This window comes from Henckelia pumila, chromosome 3, assembly GCF_033568475.1.
Source record: "Henckelia pumila isolate YLH828 chromosome 3, ASM3356847v2, whole genome shotgun sequence".
Taxonomy (NCBI): domain Eukaryota; kingdom Viridiplantae; phylum Streptophyta; class Magnoliopsida; order Lamiales; family Gesneriaceae; genus Henckelia; species Henckelia pumila.
In genome coordinates this window covers 52,875,557-52,896,721 of record NC_133122.1, presented here as the reverse complement: position 1 = coordinate 52,896,721, position 21,165 = coordinate 52,875,557, and the positions used below count along the sequence as shown (strand labels likewise).

General features: G+C 35.6%; 2 protein-coding genes across 5 annotated transcripts; both read right to left on the bottom strand.

Moving 5' to 3' along the window:
- Window positions 1-5,145: 5,145 nt before the first annotated feature.
- On the bottom strand, window positions 5,146-6,720 carry LOC140889156 (aspartic proteinase PCS1-like). The gene has a single exon (XM_073296864.1). It carries the CDS (start codon window positions 6,593-6,595, stop codon window positions 5,237-5,239), a length of 1,359 nt encoding a protein of 452 aa, XP_073152965.1. The 5' UTR covers window positions 6,596-6,720; the 3' UTR covers window positions 5,146-5,236.
- A 4,397-nt stretch (window positions 6,721-11,117) lies between these two features.
- LOC140886643 (nicastrin) lies at window positions 11,118-20,442 on the bottom strand. 4 transcript variants are annotated; one of them, XM_073293334.1, is made up of 16 exons: window positions 20,187-20,442; window positions 19,431-19,550; window positions 19,233-19,347; window positions 18,416-18,498; window positions 18,263-18,339; window positions 17,609-17,686; window positions 17,037-17,108; window positions 16,854-16,927; window positions 15,129-15,261; window positions 14,945-15,016; window positions 14,561-14,680; window positions 13,774-13,845; window positions 13,483-13,590; window positions 12,648-12,732; window positions 12,117-12,549; window positions 11,118-11,673 (listed from the first exon to the last, which is right to left on the bottom strand). In XM_073293334.1, the coding sequence occupies exons 1-16, from the start codon at window positions 20,254-20,256 to the stop codon at window positions 11,409-11,411; spliced, it is 1,977 nt and encodes a 658-aa protein (XP_073149435.1). In that variant the 5' UTR covers window positions 20,257-20,442; the 3' UTR covers window positions 11,118-11,408. The 4 variants fall into 4 exon arrangements, with proteins under 4 accessions (XP_073149435.1, XP_073149433.1, XP_073149436.1 ...); XM_073293332.1 differs by having other exon boundaries at window positions 13,447-13,590; window positions 20,187-20,441; XM_073293335.1 differs by having other exon boundaries at window positions 13,483-13,587; window positions 20,187-20,441.
- Between the last annotated feature and the right edge of the window lie 723 nt (window positions 20,443-21,165).

Sequence of the window (21,165 nt, the reverse complement as noted above, 5' to 3'; positions counted from 1 at the left end):
GGTGATCTACCACCCTGGTACTCAAAGGCCCGTGGTAATTCACGAGTCATGTAAGTCCAGGTGATCTGCCATCCTGGCACCAAAAAACCCAGGTGATCCACCACCCTAGTGCTCAAAGGCCCGTGGTAATTCACGAGCCATGTAAGTCCAGGTGATCTGCCACCCTGGCACCAAAAAACCCAGGTGATCCACCATCCTGGTGCTCAAAGGCCCGTGGTAATTCACGAGCCATGTAAGTCCAGGTGATCTACCACCCTGGCACCAAAAAATCTAGGTGATCCACCACCCTGTTACTCAAAGCCCATGGCAGCCCCATGACACTTAAACCCAGACGATCTACCACCCTGGTACTCAAAGCCCATGGCAACTCCATGGCACTTAAACCCAGGCGATCTACCACCCTGGTACTCAAAGCCCATGGCAACTCCATGGCACTTAAACCCAGGTGATCTACCACCCTGGTACTCAAAGTCCATGGCAGCCCCATGGAACCTACTCAAAGCCCATGGTAGCCCCATGACACTTAAACCCAGACGATCTACCACTCTGGTACTCAAAGCCCATGGCAACTCCATGACACTTAAACTCAGGCGATCTACCACCCTGGTACTCAAAGCCCATGGCAACTCCATGGCACTTAAACCTAGGCGATCTACCACCCTGGTACTCAAAGTCCATGGCAGCCCCATGGCACCTACTCAAAGCCCATGGCAGCCCCATGGCACTTAAACTCAGGCGATCTACCACCCTGGTACTCAAAGCCCATGGCAACTCCATGGTACTTAAACTCAGACGATCTACCACCCTGGTACTCAAAGCCCATGGCAACTCCATGGCACTTAAACCCAAGCGATCTACCACCCTGGTACTCAAAGTCCATGGCAGTCTCATGGCACCTACTCAAAGCCCATGGCAACTCCATGGTACTTAAACCCAGGCGATCTACCACCCTGGTACTCAAAGTCCATGATAGCCCCATGGAACCTACTCAAAAGTCCAGGGCAGCACCCTGACATCTATTTGAAAGCCCAGGGCAGTCTACGCACTGGCACCTCTCTTGTAAGTCCCGGAGGTGAGGCCCGGGCATTTACTTGAGAGTTCAGGATGGAGGCTATAGCATGTCACTCGAGTTTAGAGACTAGTTTTTTCGGGACAGCGGAGCAGGTCCTAGCCCGACTACCTTTAGGAAGTGTGGTGATATCACATTAAGATATCCCGGGTAAATAGGACCCGAGATGACGATACCCCGGGTGGATAGGACCCGGGAAGATGGTATTAGCTTTTCGGGACAGCGGAGCAGGTCCTAGCCCGACTATCTTTAGGATGAGTGGTGATGCCCCGGTGAAATATCCCGGGTTATCACCAAACCCAAGTGATTGTCGATAGCCCGGATGCGAGATGGTTTCCAAGTTGGTGGCAAGAGAAGATCAGCGAAACAGGGAAAATGTGTCTTCCTTTCCCTTGCCAGAGGAGTCTTGCCTTGCCAAGAGGTCTCTTCCCTTGCCAAGAGGTCCCTTCCCTTGCCAAGAGGTGTCCTTCGAACCCTCCGGAGCACCCTGTCCCCGAGCACCCCGTCGTCCCAGCACCCTGGCATCCCAGCACCCTGGCTCCCAGCACCCTGGCATCCAGCACCCTGGCGTCCAGCACCCTGGCATCCAGCATCCTGGCGTCCAGCACCCTGGCCTTGAGCACCCCGTCATCCAGGCTAGAGGACCCTTTCCGGACCAAATCAAAACACGGGTCCCACAGCATGGGCATCATCAGGGATTGCCAGAAAACTAATAAATAGGTATGTGCTTTATCCAGAAATTGTGGGAAACGTCTTGTCATATTTAATCTTGTCAGAAACCCATACCGTGCAATTATTGGGATGAACTCCTATAAATACCAGGCTCTGTGCCCTGGCCATGGTAGGTTCTATTACGTTCATATACATCTTCACATTCACACTCAATTTCTCTAAATTTAATTAGCCCACTCCATACATCTTAATCTAACTTAAGCATCGGAGTGGCGATGCCGGAGAACCCTCCGGCGTCCCACTGACGAGTTTCCTTGTTTCTGGTATGTAAAGGAACTTCAAGACGAGGCTAAGAAGCTTGCTGCTATTTTTATCCCGGGGTCATACCCACCCCCGGATACACATTTTATGATATTCACATCATATATAATTATATTATATTTTTTTAAAACATAAAAAAAATATTGTAAAATCATCTCAGGGATTAATTATTTTTTAGATTTATCTTTGTTTCGATCCAAGCCACAAAAAAATATTATTTATATGTAAAATATTATTTTTACTCTATATACACATCTCAAATGAGATTTTAAAAATATGATAAAGGATAATAGTTATAGAAACTTTGTATATCTTAAAAAACCTATATATCAAAAGTGTAAACATTTGTAAAAGTTTAGAATATTAGATGGAATATAAACGTGAAATGAATGAATGTCTTATCATTCATATAAAATAGCCGTCAAATTTATTAACTAACTAATGAAATTATGTGGTGATATGGTGTCATCTATCAAGTTTGTGGTTTGATGGAGAAAAATTAATACAAACAAGCTAAGAAGGGCACATGCATTAAGGTGGGATGTTACCAATGAGTATAGTATATGTTAATGGACTCATTATAAAAGCGAACACCATACTTTTCCCTATATAAGAGTTGCTATTTTGCAATACAAGTTCCAAATGACTCCATTAATGGGGAAAAAGTGTTGGAAATATCGAATGAATTATGATTGTTGGAAGAAATGGGCTTGAAAGGGTTTGAAATGATTGACCCAAATGGTTTGAAACACTTGTCCCAAGTATTGAAAAATTCAAAAATTTGGTGAAATAAATTGGAGGGAAATGGAGAATTGGTTGTCCCACATTGGAACAACTCCAATTTGTTGTTCACCTTAAATAACCCATGTTTGGTTTATGGAATTGGGCCCTTAGGGCACCAGATGTTTTGTAAAGGGGCAAGACGCTAATCGATGCAACATACACGCGCACGGGCGAGGCGAGGTCTTATGATAAATTATTCTTTTTAGATAAAATTTATTTAAAATAATATTTTATTATTTTATTGAGTGCGCCCGGGCGGTAAATAATTACCGCTCGAGCGCATCACCTCGTTTGCGGGACAGAAGTTGGGCGCCCGAGCGGTAATAAATGACCGAGCGGTAAAATATTACCGCCCGCGCACGACACCTATTAGGTGCGAGACATATTGGCGCTCGAGCGGTAGAAAATTACCGCCCGAGCGCACCTTCTGTGTTCTGAAAAGTCACGACTCTTTCTAGGCTTTTTCTGTCATGGGTTGCATCCTTACGCCTTCAAACGTGTTATTTCGTGTATAAGACTATATATACGTTGGTTATAACACAGAAAAGTTACACAGAAACATCTGATAACGTATATATCAGATTTCTGATTTCTGAAAAATCTCTCCCTCACTTTTTCAAAGAAAATTTGAAACTTATTTTCGTTCACTGAAGTTCGTGATATTTGTAGTGCTGCTATATCACGATCGTTAGTCGTTGTATCTTAGAGACGATTGCCGCCAACGTTGAGCACTGTTAACGGGCAATTTCGTCTTGCGGATAGAGAGATTCTCTCGCCTCGACTAGTTGTTGTTGCCGTTGCTGCTGTTGTTGTACACGTTTTCAGAATTCGAAGTACACCTTAATAACAAAAAGAAAAGGAAAAAAAAAAGAAAGAAAGAAAAAGTAGAGAGCAGAGAAGAAGAAACAATATCAATGATTGTGTATTTCAGAAAAAATTTCGAGATTCAATCAAACCTGGCCAATATATTAATATACATGATTCATTTGGAATATATATATTATTATCTTATTTTTGTGATAACTAATCTGTTAGATCGGGAAAAAAAATTGGTCATGGCATGTATGGTTAAATTTTGATTGGTACGTTGAATGAGTTTTTATGATATTATTGTTTTTTTTAAGGTTTTATAATATTATTGTTAAATCAAAGTAAAATATTTTATTTCGACTACGTCGATTTGGTTTTCTAAAAAATGATTGATTGATTCGATTTCGAGTTATTGGAGTTGGTTCAAATTAACTCAAATATCCCTCTAATCATCAACCATCCTTTATCTTTTCTCACAAAGACATTAGGTCAAATTAATTATATATTCCCTCAGTCCCGATTACACTCTCTTGTTTTGTTTTTCACACATATTAAAAAAAATTTATTAAAAAAGCAAATTTTATATAAACATCATATTTTATCCCTATTTAATATATTAAAAAAAATGATTGCACAAATTTCAAAGTATAGTTAATAGGGGGCATATTAGTAAAAAAGTGTATAAAAATCTTATTAAATATGATATATGACTATATATTTGAGATAAACAAAAAATGAAATATACACATTATAATTGGGACGTATTATTCATATCTAAACTCCCAAAGTTAATGGTGGTGGATGGCTCACCTTGAATAATTGAAATTAAAATGCCATTCATTTATTATGTGTTCTGTGTTCATGTATATAATTGTTAAACAACATGAAAATATACCACAATTTTTTTTTACACTTTAAAAAAAGATCGATCTACTAAAAAACATAACATTCTCTATTACAATACCACTTATATCATATCATAACTAGTTTTTTCACTGCATCATGTTTATAAATTTATCGCATCAATAAAATTCATACGCCTGAAAATCAATTAATATTAATAGGACAAATGAATATCACAAGAAATGTGGCACGAGATTCCTCCATATTGGTCGACCCACCACGTCAAGTCGTCAACGTTTGGTAAAGAATCATAAATTTTATTTTCGGGTGGACCCTTTTCTTTTCTTTTCTTTTTTTTTTCTTGTAATTATTTTAATTTTCTTTTTTTATAAGATGCATGTGGTTAATTAGAGGTTAATGCTATCTTAATCAAGTACCCGACATATCAAGACAAGCCACAGAAGCAGTTGGCAGCTTCTAATTAAAATTGTTTACCCGTGTTAATTTCTTAATATATTTTAATAAATCGGACAATATGTCAAACAAATTAAATTTTTTTTTGAGCAACAATCTCTAGATATATATACACATGAGTGTGTGAAAAATCCAATTCAACGACATTATATTTTCTCGAAATTAAAAATTATGTTAAAGCACATCTAATATTAATATTGTGTACATCGATCTTTAATATTTACCATCGAACAAAAAATGTGTGAACAAAAAAGAGAGAAATTATCAAACTACAGATCGGGTGCAATCAGCTACACCAAACCCAACTCGTTTCCTGATGAGATCGAACTCCACCCAATGATTTTGCTGATGAAAATTGCCAATGATGTTACTGGCAACTCCCAGTGATTCCGACCGACCGATCCCCACGCAGTGGACCCCATCACCCACGTCATCCAAAATTCGCTCCTTATTGGTCAAAATCTCCAGCCCATTATCAAATTCAAAACTCACGTCGCCTATCAGCCGTCCGATCTCCATCGGATTGCCATCGAAGCACATGTCCAAAGAACCACCGTACACGTATCCCCTCTTCAATTTTGGACCCGCCAGCCTCACAACATGTTCCCTCACTTTGGAATACGCAGCTTCCACCAAAAAAGTGTACTGGGTTCCGGAATCTATCATCGTCTGGCCCGAACCTCCGGCGTCTGGCCGGAAAACGGCACTGGATATGTTCAGCCTCGTCCCGCCGATTTTAATACCCGTCATCGGGATAGTGTATGCCAAGGGGTCGAAATTCGGCATTTCATGACTTCTTGGAAAGGCCAAGAGATTGATGTATCGAAACTTGGGAGAATTCGGGTTTCTGCCGAGATAGAAAGTGCCCGTCGGATTTATCTTGGGGTTCCCTTGTCGGGAGGGGACACAGTAAGAGAATTTGGGGACCTTGGCTTGAGCGGCGAAAGACAATCTGCCAAGATTCATTCCTAAGATTCCGTCGGCCTCAGCCGAGTCGGTGGTGCAGCCCAGGATCAGAGGAGGGGTGGCTCGGGAACGAGAAAAGGTGAACTTTTCCCTGACGAGGTTTCCCTCCGCCAAGGTCCCGTCAGCGTAGAAGTAAGAGTAGTGGCACAGACGGTTCTGGTCGCACGAAGTGGGGAGGGTGAAGTCGGGAATCCGGGGCTTGCATAGAGGGTGAGTGCATGGGAGGACGGAGAAAGTAGAAGAGAGGGAAGGGTCGAAAGAAGACGACGGAGGCCGCGGCGGCGGAGACGGCGTTTTGGGGGTAATTTTCTTGTGACACTGAATCCAAGAAAGCTGGCTTCCGGTGTCGATCACCACCTGCTGAGCCTGGGGTGGGGTCCCCACCGGGAGAGAAACGACCAGAGCCATCGAATACTTGAACGACGACGAGTAATCGTAATTAAACGGTGACGGTGAAGCCAAGTCCTTCTTCTGTGGGCCGGTTTGGGAAGACGAATACATCAGAGAAGATAAATATTTAGCTTTGACAGCAGAGTTTCTGGACATGGGAGCTGAAGTTAAAGGAAAAGACAGAGAAATCATCCTCTTCTGCATAGTGAGATGGAAGAAACTGCAAAAGATGAAGAGAAGAAGGAAGATGAAGTTGTGGGAAGCCATTTTTGCTAGCTAGGTAGCTAGTATTGAAGAAAGTGAAAGAGAAATTTGAATTTTGAAGAAGAGATTGAAGTTAATTTGTGAAGACTTGTAGTATGTGGTAGTAGTAGCTAATACAAGGGAAAGTGGAAGACTTGGTTTGATATTTATACTGGGGATTCCCAATACACGTTAAGTAGTCATTGGATAGTGCATCCAATGTATGCCAGTGTTAAGTGTCCACGTACATTTTTTTGATTTTTTCTGTTTCCTTTTTTGAAAAATTATAAGATATTTTATGTAAAAAGAATCCGTAATGAAATATGTTTCTTACACTCTGTTTGGAATCATTAAATTATATTGGATTCGGTGGAATTTGAAATTGAAAATATCATTTTAGTGTTTGGTAAAATGAGATTTCAAAATGGGATTGATATTTGATGAGATTTTATTTAACTAACTGAAATCCTTATAAAATTGGTCGAATTTCACAGGATTTGGATTTATAAAAATAAAATAAAAAATTTAATAATAAATATATATAAGTTGGTTATAAATTTTAAGTTTTTTTCAAATTTTTTTTTTACAAAATATCATTTATATAAAATTTATACCATCAAATTTCAAAATATATTTTAACTTTTTTTCAAACATCAAAATGGAATTCCAATTCCATATATTTAAAATCTAATTCCAAATCCAATTCTAATTCCAATTCCAAATCATAGTTTTTAGATATTCAAACACACTGTTAGTGTTTTTTTAAAGCAAATATTCATAAAATTTATGGTACTATATTATTTGAAATATTATAATTATAAAAAAAAGGGTTGACCCGAAGGCAACCCCATCCCACATGAGTTAAAAGTTCCATTAGCTCATGCGAGGGTTAAATTGAGGAAAGTCGAGCGGCAGGGACTTGAGGGAGGGAGCAACATCGCCAACCCCCAAAGCATGCCCCACAATATTTCAGCAGAGAATACTCTCCACACGAGGATCGAACTCGCAACGATAGAGAATTTTTTATTCTCATTTCACCTCAGGCCTTACCAATCTCGCCTATGCCACTGTGGGCTATTTGAAATATTATAATACATAGCTGGATGGTGGTGATATTTATCAGAAAAGATTAATACTACTAGGGACGAGGATTTGAAATGTGCCTAACTAAGTGAGAGGACTTGAAAAAAAATCTTTAAATTCAAAATCAAAATAATAAATGAAAGGGAAGAACGCGGTTTTACAGCTCGAGTAGTTGCATCTAATGATGGATGCAGTTCAGTTTTATAAATTACCTTCTACCGCACTGTATATACAGTCAATGCTCTACTAAATAGCCTACTCCCAATTGATCATTTAATTTATATACTACCAACATCATATCCTTATCTCTTCTTTTCAAAAAAATTAAAAAAAAAAAATCAATTATATTATTATACTTGTAAAAAAAAATAATGCATGGATTTTTCATTTATTGAAAAAATTCAGTCTTGAAAAGGAAATAAAATAAAACGACAACTAATCCATCATCCCCACATATATAGGGCGGCCCCATGCATCTTCCGACTGGGGTTCTTCTTTGACAGCTAGTGCTTGATTTTTAGCATGTTTAGAGGCAAACACAGCCACTTTTCTTTTTTCCTTTTCCTTTTCATGTTATGTTTTTTGCACCAAAATTTGATTACAAATCACAACCATATACACTATGTAAATATATGTATTCGTTTTATTAGGTCTTGGTGTATAAAATATTCATCGAGAGTAATTAAACTGGAATTAATATTATACGTTCCCCTTACGTTTATATATTTGATGACTGTGTAAAAGTTAGTTAAGTTTTCATTACAACTATTAAATGACAATGAGTAAGATCTATATGCATGATATATATGACTTTGGACAATTCATTAATTTAATAATATCGCTCTTCTTATCTTCTTGGATTCATGAATGGTTAATTCCCAACTAAGATAATTCGATCTATTTTTACGTCTTATAATTAATTTTTCTTACTGATTAATGATACAGCTAGCATACAAAATTATGCCACACCACTTTCTGAATCAATTCCTAATTTGGCCTTAGCTTTTTTGGATTTATAAATGAATTAATAAAACAATTGATATTAATTAAACCTAGCTATTCGTAATCCCATTAATTTATGTACACTAATAATTAGATGGATGCATGACATAACAAATTAAGTATTGAATGAAAATCACCAATTGCTCTCTTTCGGTAGCAGCTTCAAGAAGGAACATACACTTGTCTAAAATATATGTAGATCGACCAATATATATCAATCTCTTTACCGATTCTGTTCATATCAACTTTTACTTTTATTTGGTGGCCGAAATGTATTCATGGGACCGACCCAATTCAGCCTTTCGAGGAAGCCCACAATGATCCGCGTGATAATATAACTAAATTTTCTGAGTAATTTTCCACATTTGATATAAAATATTTATATTCTTGTGCATGCAACATCTCACTATCTACATTACGATCCACGGGACAGAATCGGTGCATTATGTTAATTTTTTTTAATATATATAAATATATTTACTATATATTAAGCAAGAGCATATTAGTTGGTCCTCAAATTGGAAAAAAAAAAAAAAAAACCCTTCATAAAAGTGTCAAATTACAAAAAAAATATATGATATTAAAATCAAATAATTTAAAAATAAATGTTAAATATACGCACAACACATAATATTTATGTATTACGTTGTACATACAATACATGTGCATTACCGCTAGTATATATTTATGTGTGATCTGTTGGTTGGACTGTCGTGCGGCACATTAGTTTCCATCACCCTCTATCTTATGTTATTTCCCAATGAAAATTAAAAAAGAGTTTATATATTTATATATATATATACATAAAAATTATATGTTATGATATGGATCATGAGCAGGATATGTATAATATATACTATCAAGTCGAGTGCATGCATAAATAATAAATTAAATTCAATCGGGAGTTTTTTTTAAAACATGTTATAGCTAGTGGTACAATATATATATATATATATATATATATATATATATATATATAAAGACGCCGCTAATGGTATTTGATTTTTAGAATCAATCACTAAACTATGTAAATAACGTGATGGCGCACAATTTAATCTAATGTGACGCCTATTATTCTCTAATTGATTTTTTTATAATCATTTCAATAGATTTGTCATTTTATCTCATATATCTTATTGTCAAAAGCCTGCTTAAGGATTTTCGACGACAAAATTTATTAAGGACGTGAAAAAGATCAATGTTTATATAGAGAATTAAGTATTCGAAATTTATCATGAAATGAAAATTAAACCCGTAGTATATCATATTAATCATTAGCTTATAATTAAATTAATCTGCCGACTGAATTTTGTCGTAATGCTGTTAAATCCAATCGCATGCATCAACTATATATAAATAATGGAATGTGACTTTTCATTATCAATAATTATGACAACTATATACTCGATTCAAATTCCTAATATTATTTTGTGTATATCCTTTAATATATATATGCGCCCCATACCTTTAATTTGATGCTGAATTATGCAACGATTCTCCGTCGGTCTTGTATATATTTGCAAAATGAATTAAATATGTAGCGTCATGTGATCGGTAACTATCAAGCCACTCTGATTTAATTTTATTTGCCAACCTATGAAATTAATTTGTGGTCTAAGCTAAGTCATTCAAATTCAAATCATAGTTTATATATATATATATATATATATATATATATATATAATATTGTGATTAGTAAAAAAATCCATGCATTTTTTAGGAAGATGATGACATAGTATGGACTTCCACACAGAAGGCCATTCCATTTCATTTTCCCAAGCACCCCACTGGAATTAATGTATCATCAAATTATTTTATTTTATTTTATTTTGAATAATATCAATTAATCTATTTTGTCTTTTTAAGGTTGGCTGACAAATTACAATATATGCGAGTCATTCATTAATTGTTGATGTACTAAATATTTTAATAATCTCCTATTTTTAGTGAGTTCGTTATATCTTTCCCGAGTCATCCTTTCTCAATCAGTCCAGGGTGGATCTCTTCACTTCCACAAAAATTCACTAGTCAGAGAGGATAAAACAAACTTCTAGATGAAGCTCCATCTTTTCTAACTTCCAATTTAAATAAAACCTATTTCCTTTTTTTCACAGGTTGGAGATGTATTCATATAATTAATAATTAATTTTTATTTTGTTTTGTTTTTTTTTTAAAACCAGATGTCAGTTTAATGACCGTGGGATTTGTGGGAATATCAGCCAAAGCCAACTTTAATTTGCATTCTCTCCAACTATTATTTAATTTAGCGAATGAGAAATTTGATGGGCCACATTAATCATATAGATATATGATTAATGATTGTGGGTTTTTTTTTTATATAATAAAAACTAATAAAATTAAAGCCTCTATTCCTATTGAATAATATGAGCCGCTGCATATATTTGTTCATAAATTTACTTGCACAAGCAACTATAATTTGTTAGAATGTCTGCAATTTTAAAAGTCGCTTGGAATAAATTATATATAATGATGGCTCATGACATGTATATAATGATTTCGACGACTGTAAGAGTTGCTTCTAACGGAGCTGAATATATTCTATTTTATGTTCTAAAATAACCAATTGTTATTGAAGTACAAGGATGCAAAAAATTAGAATGATACATCCAACAGTCGCCACACATCTGCAAAAGTCCAGTTTCTTTGCACTCTTCAATTTCTCTTTTCCTTCGACAAATATAACAGCACTAGAGGTCGAATTCGCCAAAAAATGATGCAAAAAAGTAGCGTTTCAGTCCTGCTTCGACGCCTTTCGAATTAGAGTTCTGACTATCATTGTCAAAATGTAAGCCAAGAGAGTGATAACGATGCCCAATGCCAAGATTAGATAGTCGTAAGTAGCATCTTGGACCGAGTACACTCTGATACCTATCGTCTCCCAATTGCTTTCAGTCCAAACGGGATCCTCCATGCTCGTGTTATCTGAAGAGTTATAGGGTAGCAATGTCCAGCCACCCGATTCGTATTTCAATCGAGTTGAATAGGCAGGGACATACCTGAGATGAACACCAAGCTTTAGTACGCAGAGTCCTAAAATATGCTTTAAAGCAAGGTTAGGCGTCTCGCTCATATCATTGCTCACTAGTTCAAACTATCACATAGAAACGGTCTCATATAACAACTACTTGAGCTGATCCATGCAGAGACATAAAAAGCAAAATATATATTGTTTTAACATGAACAATCTAAATTTCTCGGTCCGAAAAAGCAAATTGTCCAACTATCGCCACCATCCTCAAGCTTATTTTAAACCTGAAAACTTTCAATTAATATAATTGGATCTTTATCTACAGAATTTTGAACAGCAAATGACTAGACATGGAAAATATGTGCACACACACATATATCAACACGTCATAAATCAAATGTACTGCCGTAGCGACGTGCCAACCTCTATCATAGAAGTGGTATCAAGTAGAGTCAAAGAACCTTAAACTACCTGGTAGTTGATATCACACAGACACCTTTTCCGTCAGTCTCGGTTTTTATGCACAATTCACCAGCATCATTGCAATCTTTCGGGCAAGCAGAACTCATATTTTTAGATGGAATCGCAGTTTTATCCGCCAAAAAGTTCCACACAAACCTTGAAACATCCCCCACATAAACAGGATTAGGCGCAGAAGAAGGTTCTCCCAAAATGACACCTACGTAGTGGCTTGGGCAAGTTGATGAGGGAGAAATATAGTGCTTCACAAGATCGCATGATAAACCAGGTTCACATTTCAACAGACAACTGAGAAGTTCTTCAACCATAGAGGCATTGATGTTGATAGAATTAATAACTGAATCATTATTGCCACCAGAAGCTATGTATAACGTTCGAGCGACGAGTGCAGCAGCAGCCACAATCGCTGAAGAGTTGACATTAGCTGCATTAAAGCAACATAAGAATTTTTCACAAATCCAATGCTCATTATACAATGCTACACAAGGTGGGAAAAAGATAGAAAATTTTGGATGCACTAACATATGTCGTCGAGATGACTGTGATAGAACTTGTTGGAAAAAGCAGAGTCAAAATCTTCCAAAACAAGGCCAGAAGTCTGATGGTTCTGCCAATCAAAATGTATATTTGAAAATATAGAAGGTACAGCAAAAACTTTGTAATCTGAACAAATTTTCATTCATAATTCTGCAGATGCAGATATAAACCACAACACAAAAAAGCCTTCAATTGAAGTATGCCAAGGAGGTTCCTTGGTGACGAACTACCGTAACATAAGAAATCCTGACCTACCAGCAGAAAGTAGAAACTCACCAATAAAATTAACTTATACTGGAATAATGTCTATCTAAGAAGTTAATGCATATATACATGTTGAGTATCAGAGATAACTTCGAACAAAAAAATGAAGCACAGACGACCTATCTAAAATTTGATTTCCGTAATTTAACACGAGACGACTCTAATGCTCATAATCTTGTAGACGTCAACATCATAGTATTTTGTGAAGATAAATCATTATTGGCAACTTTGTGTGTGAAACAAAACGTTTGTTCTCAATACCAATTTTTTTTTGGAAAGGTTCTCAATACCATCTTCATGTATTCATTTATCGTGAACTGAGGGCAGCTGCATGGCCAGCTGCATAGCATAGCTTAAACCACAGAAGAGTCTGGGAATAACAACCCAATACCGACTCTTTTTCCCTAGGACTTCTTTCAGGAAACAATCTTAAAATAATGGCCATAATAACAAAATCAACATAAAATGGGAAGGCTAAATGCATATACGCAGGAAACTTTTATTGCATTCATCCCCTGACCTTCCTCAGAAAGGTCATTAATGAGGATGGAGGTACCCCGGGATTTGATGAGCTTGCTCTTTTGACCACTATGCCATCACTTTTCAAGGAATCTTGAGCACGCTGTAATGCATCCAGAGTTCCATGCACGGAGGATGTATCCTGCTAAGTAAATGATGTAAAATTGAGGACATATAGCTCAATAAATATAAGTCAAATGATAGCATTACTAGAAGAAAAACAGACATTAAGAAAAGATGTGCAGCAAGTCAGCCAAATAAGCTAAATTTAGGACACTAGAATCAAATTGTGAGAACATTAAAAGCCTAAAACAATCTCCAAACTTACCCCAGAAGTATGAGCAAACAATGTTTTCACGCCCTGAGAAAAACTCTTCCCAACAGATCCGATTTCCATTATCTGCTCAAATATCACAGCGCTCGATAGAGTTATAATATATAATATTGATAAAGCACCCTACAAGCTAATCCACCTTAAACTGGAATATATCCAAAGAATCATGTATTCGATCTTGGCAATGTAACATGGGATTGAATGCAATGGAAAACTTGTTCAATGTTTCTTTGTTATGATGAATATTAAACTCTTATTTATTTTCATCATGTTAAACCTTGCATAGTTTCTATCGTAGAGAGTTTCAAGGGAACAAATAATAAATGTCATGCAAAAGACAAATGGTGGAGCATAATAGAAACTATGCGAAGACGAAAAACAATGGTAAATAACCAAAAGAAAAACAACCACCATTCGTTAGAAACTTGTATTAGATCTTCCCTCCCCCCCCCCCCCCCAAGAAAATGGGATGTAATAATAGTGAGAGCCCCAAAACAGAATCCAACAAAAATATCTACAAAAAAATATCAGCAAATAAATTGATGCAAAATACCTCTCTGAAAGTAAATTAACAGAACTTAAAATAAAAAATTCATACAAAGTGCTGCAAAAGTGGATCAAGAAAGAGAAACAACTACAAGATAACAAAACCAAATTATGTCCGTGCATCACTTTCTGCTTCGCACAATTGAGTACAGGATTATCAATGTTGCAAATTAATTTGAGTTTGACACTGCACATATCACGTAATAGATTGTATAAAAGGCCGGAAGGAAAATACCGTTTCAACCATCGCCATGTCAAGGCCATTAATGGCATCTGCGTGCTGATCATATTCCAGAAGAAATCTTCTGCTACCAAGGTAGCCCCAGGCTTCACCAGTGAGAACCACAAACACAAGCTGAGGCAGGTAAACTTTTGAAAATAAATCTTTTGACAAGATTTAAAAAGTGAACACAAATATCTCATTTTAACCATAAAATTAACAATAGAAACAAGTGAAGCTTTACAGTTAATGTCCAGAGATATTCTAATTGCCACGACTGGAAACAATTACAACATGAGCACTAAACTGTTACCCAAACTCTAAACCAAAGAAAGATCTGAAAGTAAAAAAAGCAGAGACTCTGAGATAGAAGCACCAAGTACTCGATCAGAGACCAACCTGTTTATCAAGTTCATCCAATTTCTGAATGCATGAAAGAGCATCAACTGCTGCCAACAATGTAATTAACCCCTAGACATTCAAAATACATAAAGAAAATATATCGTATAGTATAAATTTGTTAATATGAGATTACCTTGAGCCAAAGGTTGAAAAACATGATCACAATAGAAAGATAACTCACAGATATAGGGGAGTCCGCACCAAGGCTTCTGTCACGGAAAAAAGATGAAGAGTCCATTGATGTCACTGTCAGTACAAGTGGTTTTGTCTTTGGAGAAGATGAGATACTAATAGGTGGAAGTGCTGACCAGACACTGCCCTTCAAATTGACGATATTATAGATCAAAAACAAATGTCAGAGCTCCACAACATTCTGATACCAGTTGAGACAACCAAACCATTTAAGATCAATTTACGACAGTTCAATGTTGAAAAATAAAGAGGAATTGCCAAGGATTATCATAACTTCATAAGTAGGAAAGAACAGAGAATCATCTATTTAAATGATAGGGATTAGGGATGGATTGAAAACCTCAATTAAACTGCATGCCTTGAAAGGACCAAGTGCATTACTAACATGGAATAAATATCACTGCCAATTGCGCAGAGCTAGGTTTAAACTTTAAAAGGTTCACTTTTGGTCACAGACAATTGCTAAGGTTCAACTTCTTACTTCCAGCATTATCCAGTATCTATTGAGAAAATTTTGACGAAGCAAAACTTACATCATAAGGAAGCATATAAAAAAGTGCAGCACTCCTTCCGCCCACTATTATAGGTCAGGCACATTTCAATACGCACGATGTTTTTAACCCTATAAGACACTATGTCGATCCATTATCAAACCTATGGATCAAACCCTGTAAGACCTAAAAGAATATGATACAACTGTTGCATATTTGCTACAGGTTCCAAACAATGACCCCATGACAATTTAAAAATATAGCTTCTTAGTGCAGTTTTGCTCATATAATTCTTGATATATTCTTTCTTGACGAGCATTCATCAAGTCAACCTTTTGCAGTGAAATAAGTGAGGAGTATCATAACATATATCAATGTTGCAATTGGTAATTCTCCATGCCCCTGCTCAAAGAGAAAATCCTTACTAACCAAATTTGAGTATCCTGAGATGTGGCAAGTCACAAAACCCAACAACTGATTATGCACGAATGTCTGACATCTATGATCTATCTTCAAAATGGAGTAAGGAGATCATGTTTGCAGTCATTCGAGTGGAGATTTCTCCCATTATAAGGTCAATTGTTGTTTGTTTAACCAACTTTAATCAGTTTCATATAGTTTCAGAACAACCCCCGATCACTCTCTTCATCACTCTCAAAAAAATATACAACCAGAAAACAATTTTTTGATATTAAAATCTCGCATCTGAATTAAAAAATTAAACACATCTTCAAATAACAATGCATCATATCAATTTAAAAATTTCTGAACAAATAAATATAGACTTTTAAAAACATTTTCAACTACTTACGAGCCATTTTTAGTTAAAATCCATTGAAACTTGAAAGCCCAACCCATCAAAAAGTAGAAATTTAGTCATAAAAATCAAAGATGATGGGGGAAAAACAAGTCCAATCAATTAATCTACCATGACAAAATAGAACAGCAAGAAACTGTGATCATCTAGGTCCTGCAAGTACAGGCTGATCCTTCCAAAACTACAACTTTTCTAGATATGCTACAATATTTCATGAGACATTAAAAAAAAGAAAGAAAAATTAAGCAAATGGGTATATGACCAGAAATAAAGTAGCTATTTCCTAGGATCTTGCAGGACTTAGTAGCAGTCTCAATAAAACAGTAAAAAGTACAATTATACATCTTCCTGCCACATGATTAATACACTTCGTAAACAAATTGAAATATAATTCAGGAATACCAACCTGTACCCACCCAAAGGAAGACAAGCTCCGTCCCTCAAACAAGCATCCGAATCAAGGCTACCAGATTTAGTTGTCTACTCAAAAGAAAAATAGCATTGGCACATTATCAGTTAGCATATCCTCAACTACTATGGTTTCGAAGAAAATATAGCACACAACAATTCGGTCTCCAGAATTACTTACATCCATTATCAGATCAAACTCAACAACATCTTCAGTATAAGATGTCTTTCTCTTGTCATTAGTCAAGACAGCCTGCAGAATGGGAAATTTTTTATGATGCATTAGGCACAGAACAATGCAAAATACTGTTTGAATTGTTGACTTATGGGTCAATTATTCAACAGTGTACACTTCGATTTAGTTAAGATTTATGGACACTTAAACGAAGAGATACATAAGGGAGGAGTGCTAATACTAATTATTCTCGTTTTCATCTAATTTACAACATCTTCTTCCATCCATGGATTTTGATGGAATAAAGGTTCTAGTCCTACTGGATACCGGCTGTATCATATTAACGACTATGGTAGTGTTGTCAGAGGGTCTAACTCAGTCAACAGAACTTATCAACTTCTCATCGACAAACAGAAAAAGGAGGAAATATCTTTAGTGTCTGTACTAACAACTAACCTTTAGAATACACAACTAGCTCTTGCTATTAGTAGCATCTAGTAATCTTCTGGAACTAATAACTCAAGTAATTACCTAAAAACTCAAAGTGTCACGTGTAAACTGGCTGTAGAACATACTACCTCTTGCACGATCGGTGTGCTAGTTTCAGAGAGTAAAAACACGGGGAAGTTAAAAGCTTTCCACATAATTCCAGATCCCTGCAGGTGTTGACAACAAAATCAATTTCACAAAAATCGAAATATGCTGGATTTCCAAAGAGAGTATGATGAAGGAATAATTATGTATAAAAGATGCAGCAAGAACTTGATACATGCATGCAGTGCCAGAAATGTGTTTAGTCTCCATTAGATGTCTTTAAGCCCAAAGGTACATCGTTAAAACCTTGATAGCATTGTATACATGATAGTCAGTGGAATCATGGAAATGGAAGATATCGAAAAAAAAACAGATTCATAAGAAAAAAACTCAATCGCATAGTTGACTAAAACAACCATCAATTTCCTTGGAATACTATTTATGTCTTTTGATTAATTAATGAGGCAGCCCAAAGCGTTTCAAGAAACTGCAACTAGCAAAAGTTCTATCAACTCCATTATAAACACAACCATCCATCAGTTTCTGTAAAAGACACAACCTGTTAGTACAGGGACCAAGTCATTTGTTATTAATATGGCCCACCATCTTAAGTTCTTAACACCCTCAAAAACTGAGGCAGTATATGAATCAAAAGAAACCATGCAGCTTTAAAATGCTAATCATTTTTCACCACATACAGTTGGATTCCACTCAAAGTTGTTGCTTTTATATGGAGCAAATTCAGCTTGTGGAAACTTTACATCTGGGGAATTTCCTGCGATGACCACCAACTGTTAGCTGATGAATTCTTCTCTCAAAATTCAACAAACAAAATTAACTATATAACTTACCCTTTAAACCATTTTGGACCTGAGTGCTTGCTTCAACTAAAACCCCAGCCACATTCCTCGAAAAATTTGGATCTTTTGATACTCTAAAATACAGACAACAAACAGTGCAAAACAATAAAAGAGAATATTCCTCGTTTGATTGGGGTTACCAGCATAAGCCCCAGTAGTTAAGAGAAATTAATCAGAAATACAAGTTCAAAAGATAAATGTTTTAAGGAAAACAATAATGTGAATATGCCATATTGAGTAAGCATAGAGAACAATAAATGTGACGGAAACTAAAAGCAGACATTATAAGGACCCACAGATATTATAACGCCTAATTTCTCTTTTGTCATTTTAAAAAATTAAACACATCCAAGTGCTCAGTCATTTACCATAGTAATTACTATAATTCAAATTTCGTTCTATACTCTTTCTTCAATGTTTGCTGCTACTAGTGTCAGGGCAAATAGTTTCGTACCAATTTTGGTGAATATTAATCATGGTTCTGAGAGGGATGAACTGGTGTCAACTTCATGAAATGCATTTATTTTTTGGGCACCATGAGGAAACTGGTGCAGCAGGAGTAGGAAAAGAAGAAAAGTAAGAAGCAAACAACGAGTTAAATACATTGAGAGACCCAACCAAGTCTGCCAACAAATGGACAAATGTTGCTGATGATAACAGAAAAGGAATTTAAATGTATTGATGGGACAAAGGATCAGAAAAACCTTTAAAAAAATATCAGAATAGTAAAACGAGCAAGGAAGAAAACTCAATGAAGAATGAAATTGTTGATTTTTGGCAGATATATTAGAAACCAAAAACTGCATGCCTTGAAAGTAGGCTTTCAAATTCATCAGCAGAAACCAATATTGCTGTTGATCTGACCAACATATTTGCATTCTTGAATTGTACAATTGGAGCAACAACTTTCCCTCGACCAGGATCTAAAATCCAAATTGATAATTAGCTGATTAGGCACTAAAAGATAAGCGGCTGACTAATTGAACATTATAATTAAAGTACCGACTTGAACAGCCAATTGCCCCAGAAATGTTGAGCAGTCGTACACATGGATATCCGTCAATTTGTGTGTACATTGACTTTTCAAGATCAGGAACTGACTCAAAAGAATTTGTCTTCCCTGAAGCTGTTCAAAGCCAATAAAGCTCAAACCCAGACCAAACTAATATTAAATTAAAACATAATGCCAACACAATAAAACCAAAAAGGGGATTTCAAATAACAGAGCATTTACATTATCAGAAAACAACTCAAATGAATTTGACTTATCTGAAGCTGTCCAAAACTAATGTAGCACAAACAATACTTCAATTTTTTTTTTAATGTTGTAAGCATGACCAAAAAAGAAAAACGAAAACGGGAAAAGCCATAAAAAATTCAAAGATCACTGACCCACTTGAGCGAGATTGGCTATGCCAAAACTGTCCAAAATCAATATAGCTCAGATGTAGAAGCTGCTCTAAGCATTATTCTTTTAACTAAATTATAATGGATTTCACAAATGGAATAGAATTAAAATTTTCTTGTTTGAAAACAAATAAATCTTCCACACATAGCTCCTGATAACAATGACAATAATAATAATAGACAATCAAATCTATAATTTCCCCATCGAAGCTCAAGCTTTCAATCTGCCGCACATTTCCCATCAAAACATACAATGAGCCGACAGATGACCAAACCCCTTAATGAAAATCAAAATTTGACAACAGCCCTCTCATTTAGGAATTAAACTCGAGTCAAAAAAAAAAAAAAAAGGAACCTGATACAGAGGGGTGGAAACGAGCGACGACGGAGAGTAAGAGGAGGAACAACGGGAGCTTCGACTCCATGGCGAGTGTTCAGTCAACGGGAAGGAAATTCTATGGAAGATTGAACTTGAAATCCCTAGGCCATGGAATCCAACTCAAGACTCCCAAGTCTCAATTTTGTGTGCTACTTTTCGCTTTTCAGCAAATACTTAGCTTCAACAAAACTATTTCGTGCACATACAAGTTTAATTGTCTTCAGTTAACTGGCCAATCGTAATCTGCCATTTAAAGAGTCTCAAAGTTTGTAACAAAGATGTAATAAATAAAAACATATATATAATATAATTATTTTAAGAATTCTAAGTGTGTTTGGATGCCTAAAAAATGAAATTTGAAATTGGATTTGAAATTGAAATTGGATTTGGATTTTAAAATCCATGGAATTGAAATTCCATTTTGTGTTTGACAAAAAATTGGAATTTGATAGTATAAATTTGAATAAATGATATTTTATAAAAAAAATTATAAAAAAAAGTTAAAATTTATAAGTAAAGTATATGAATTTATTATTAAAAATAATTTTATTGCTTTATAAACTCAAATCCCATGAAATCCCGTGAAATCCGACCAATTTTGTCAATATTTCACTTAACTAATTGAAATCATATGAAATCCCACCAAATACCAATCCCGTTTTAAAATCCCAAGTTTCCAAACACTAAAACGGTATTTCCAAATAATCACGGTTTTACATATTCAAATCGAATTGTTATATGTGATCGGTTAATATTTTTCAAAATAATCACGGTTTTACATATAAAATTGTTTTACGATTTTGAACGGTTTGCAGTTTTTTTTAATGCAAAATATTAAAAAAATATATTCAAATTGATTAAAAAAATAACAACATAGTGTATTTCATATATAAAATATGGCTTAAATAATATAAAAATAAAATTTAAATAAAACAATAATCGAGATTCTAAACTA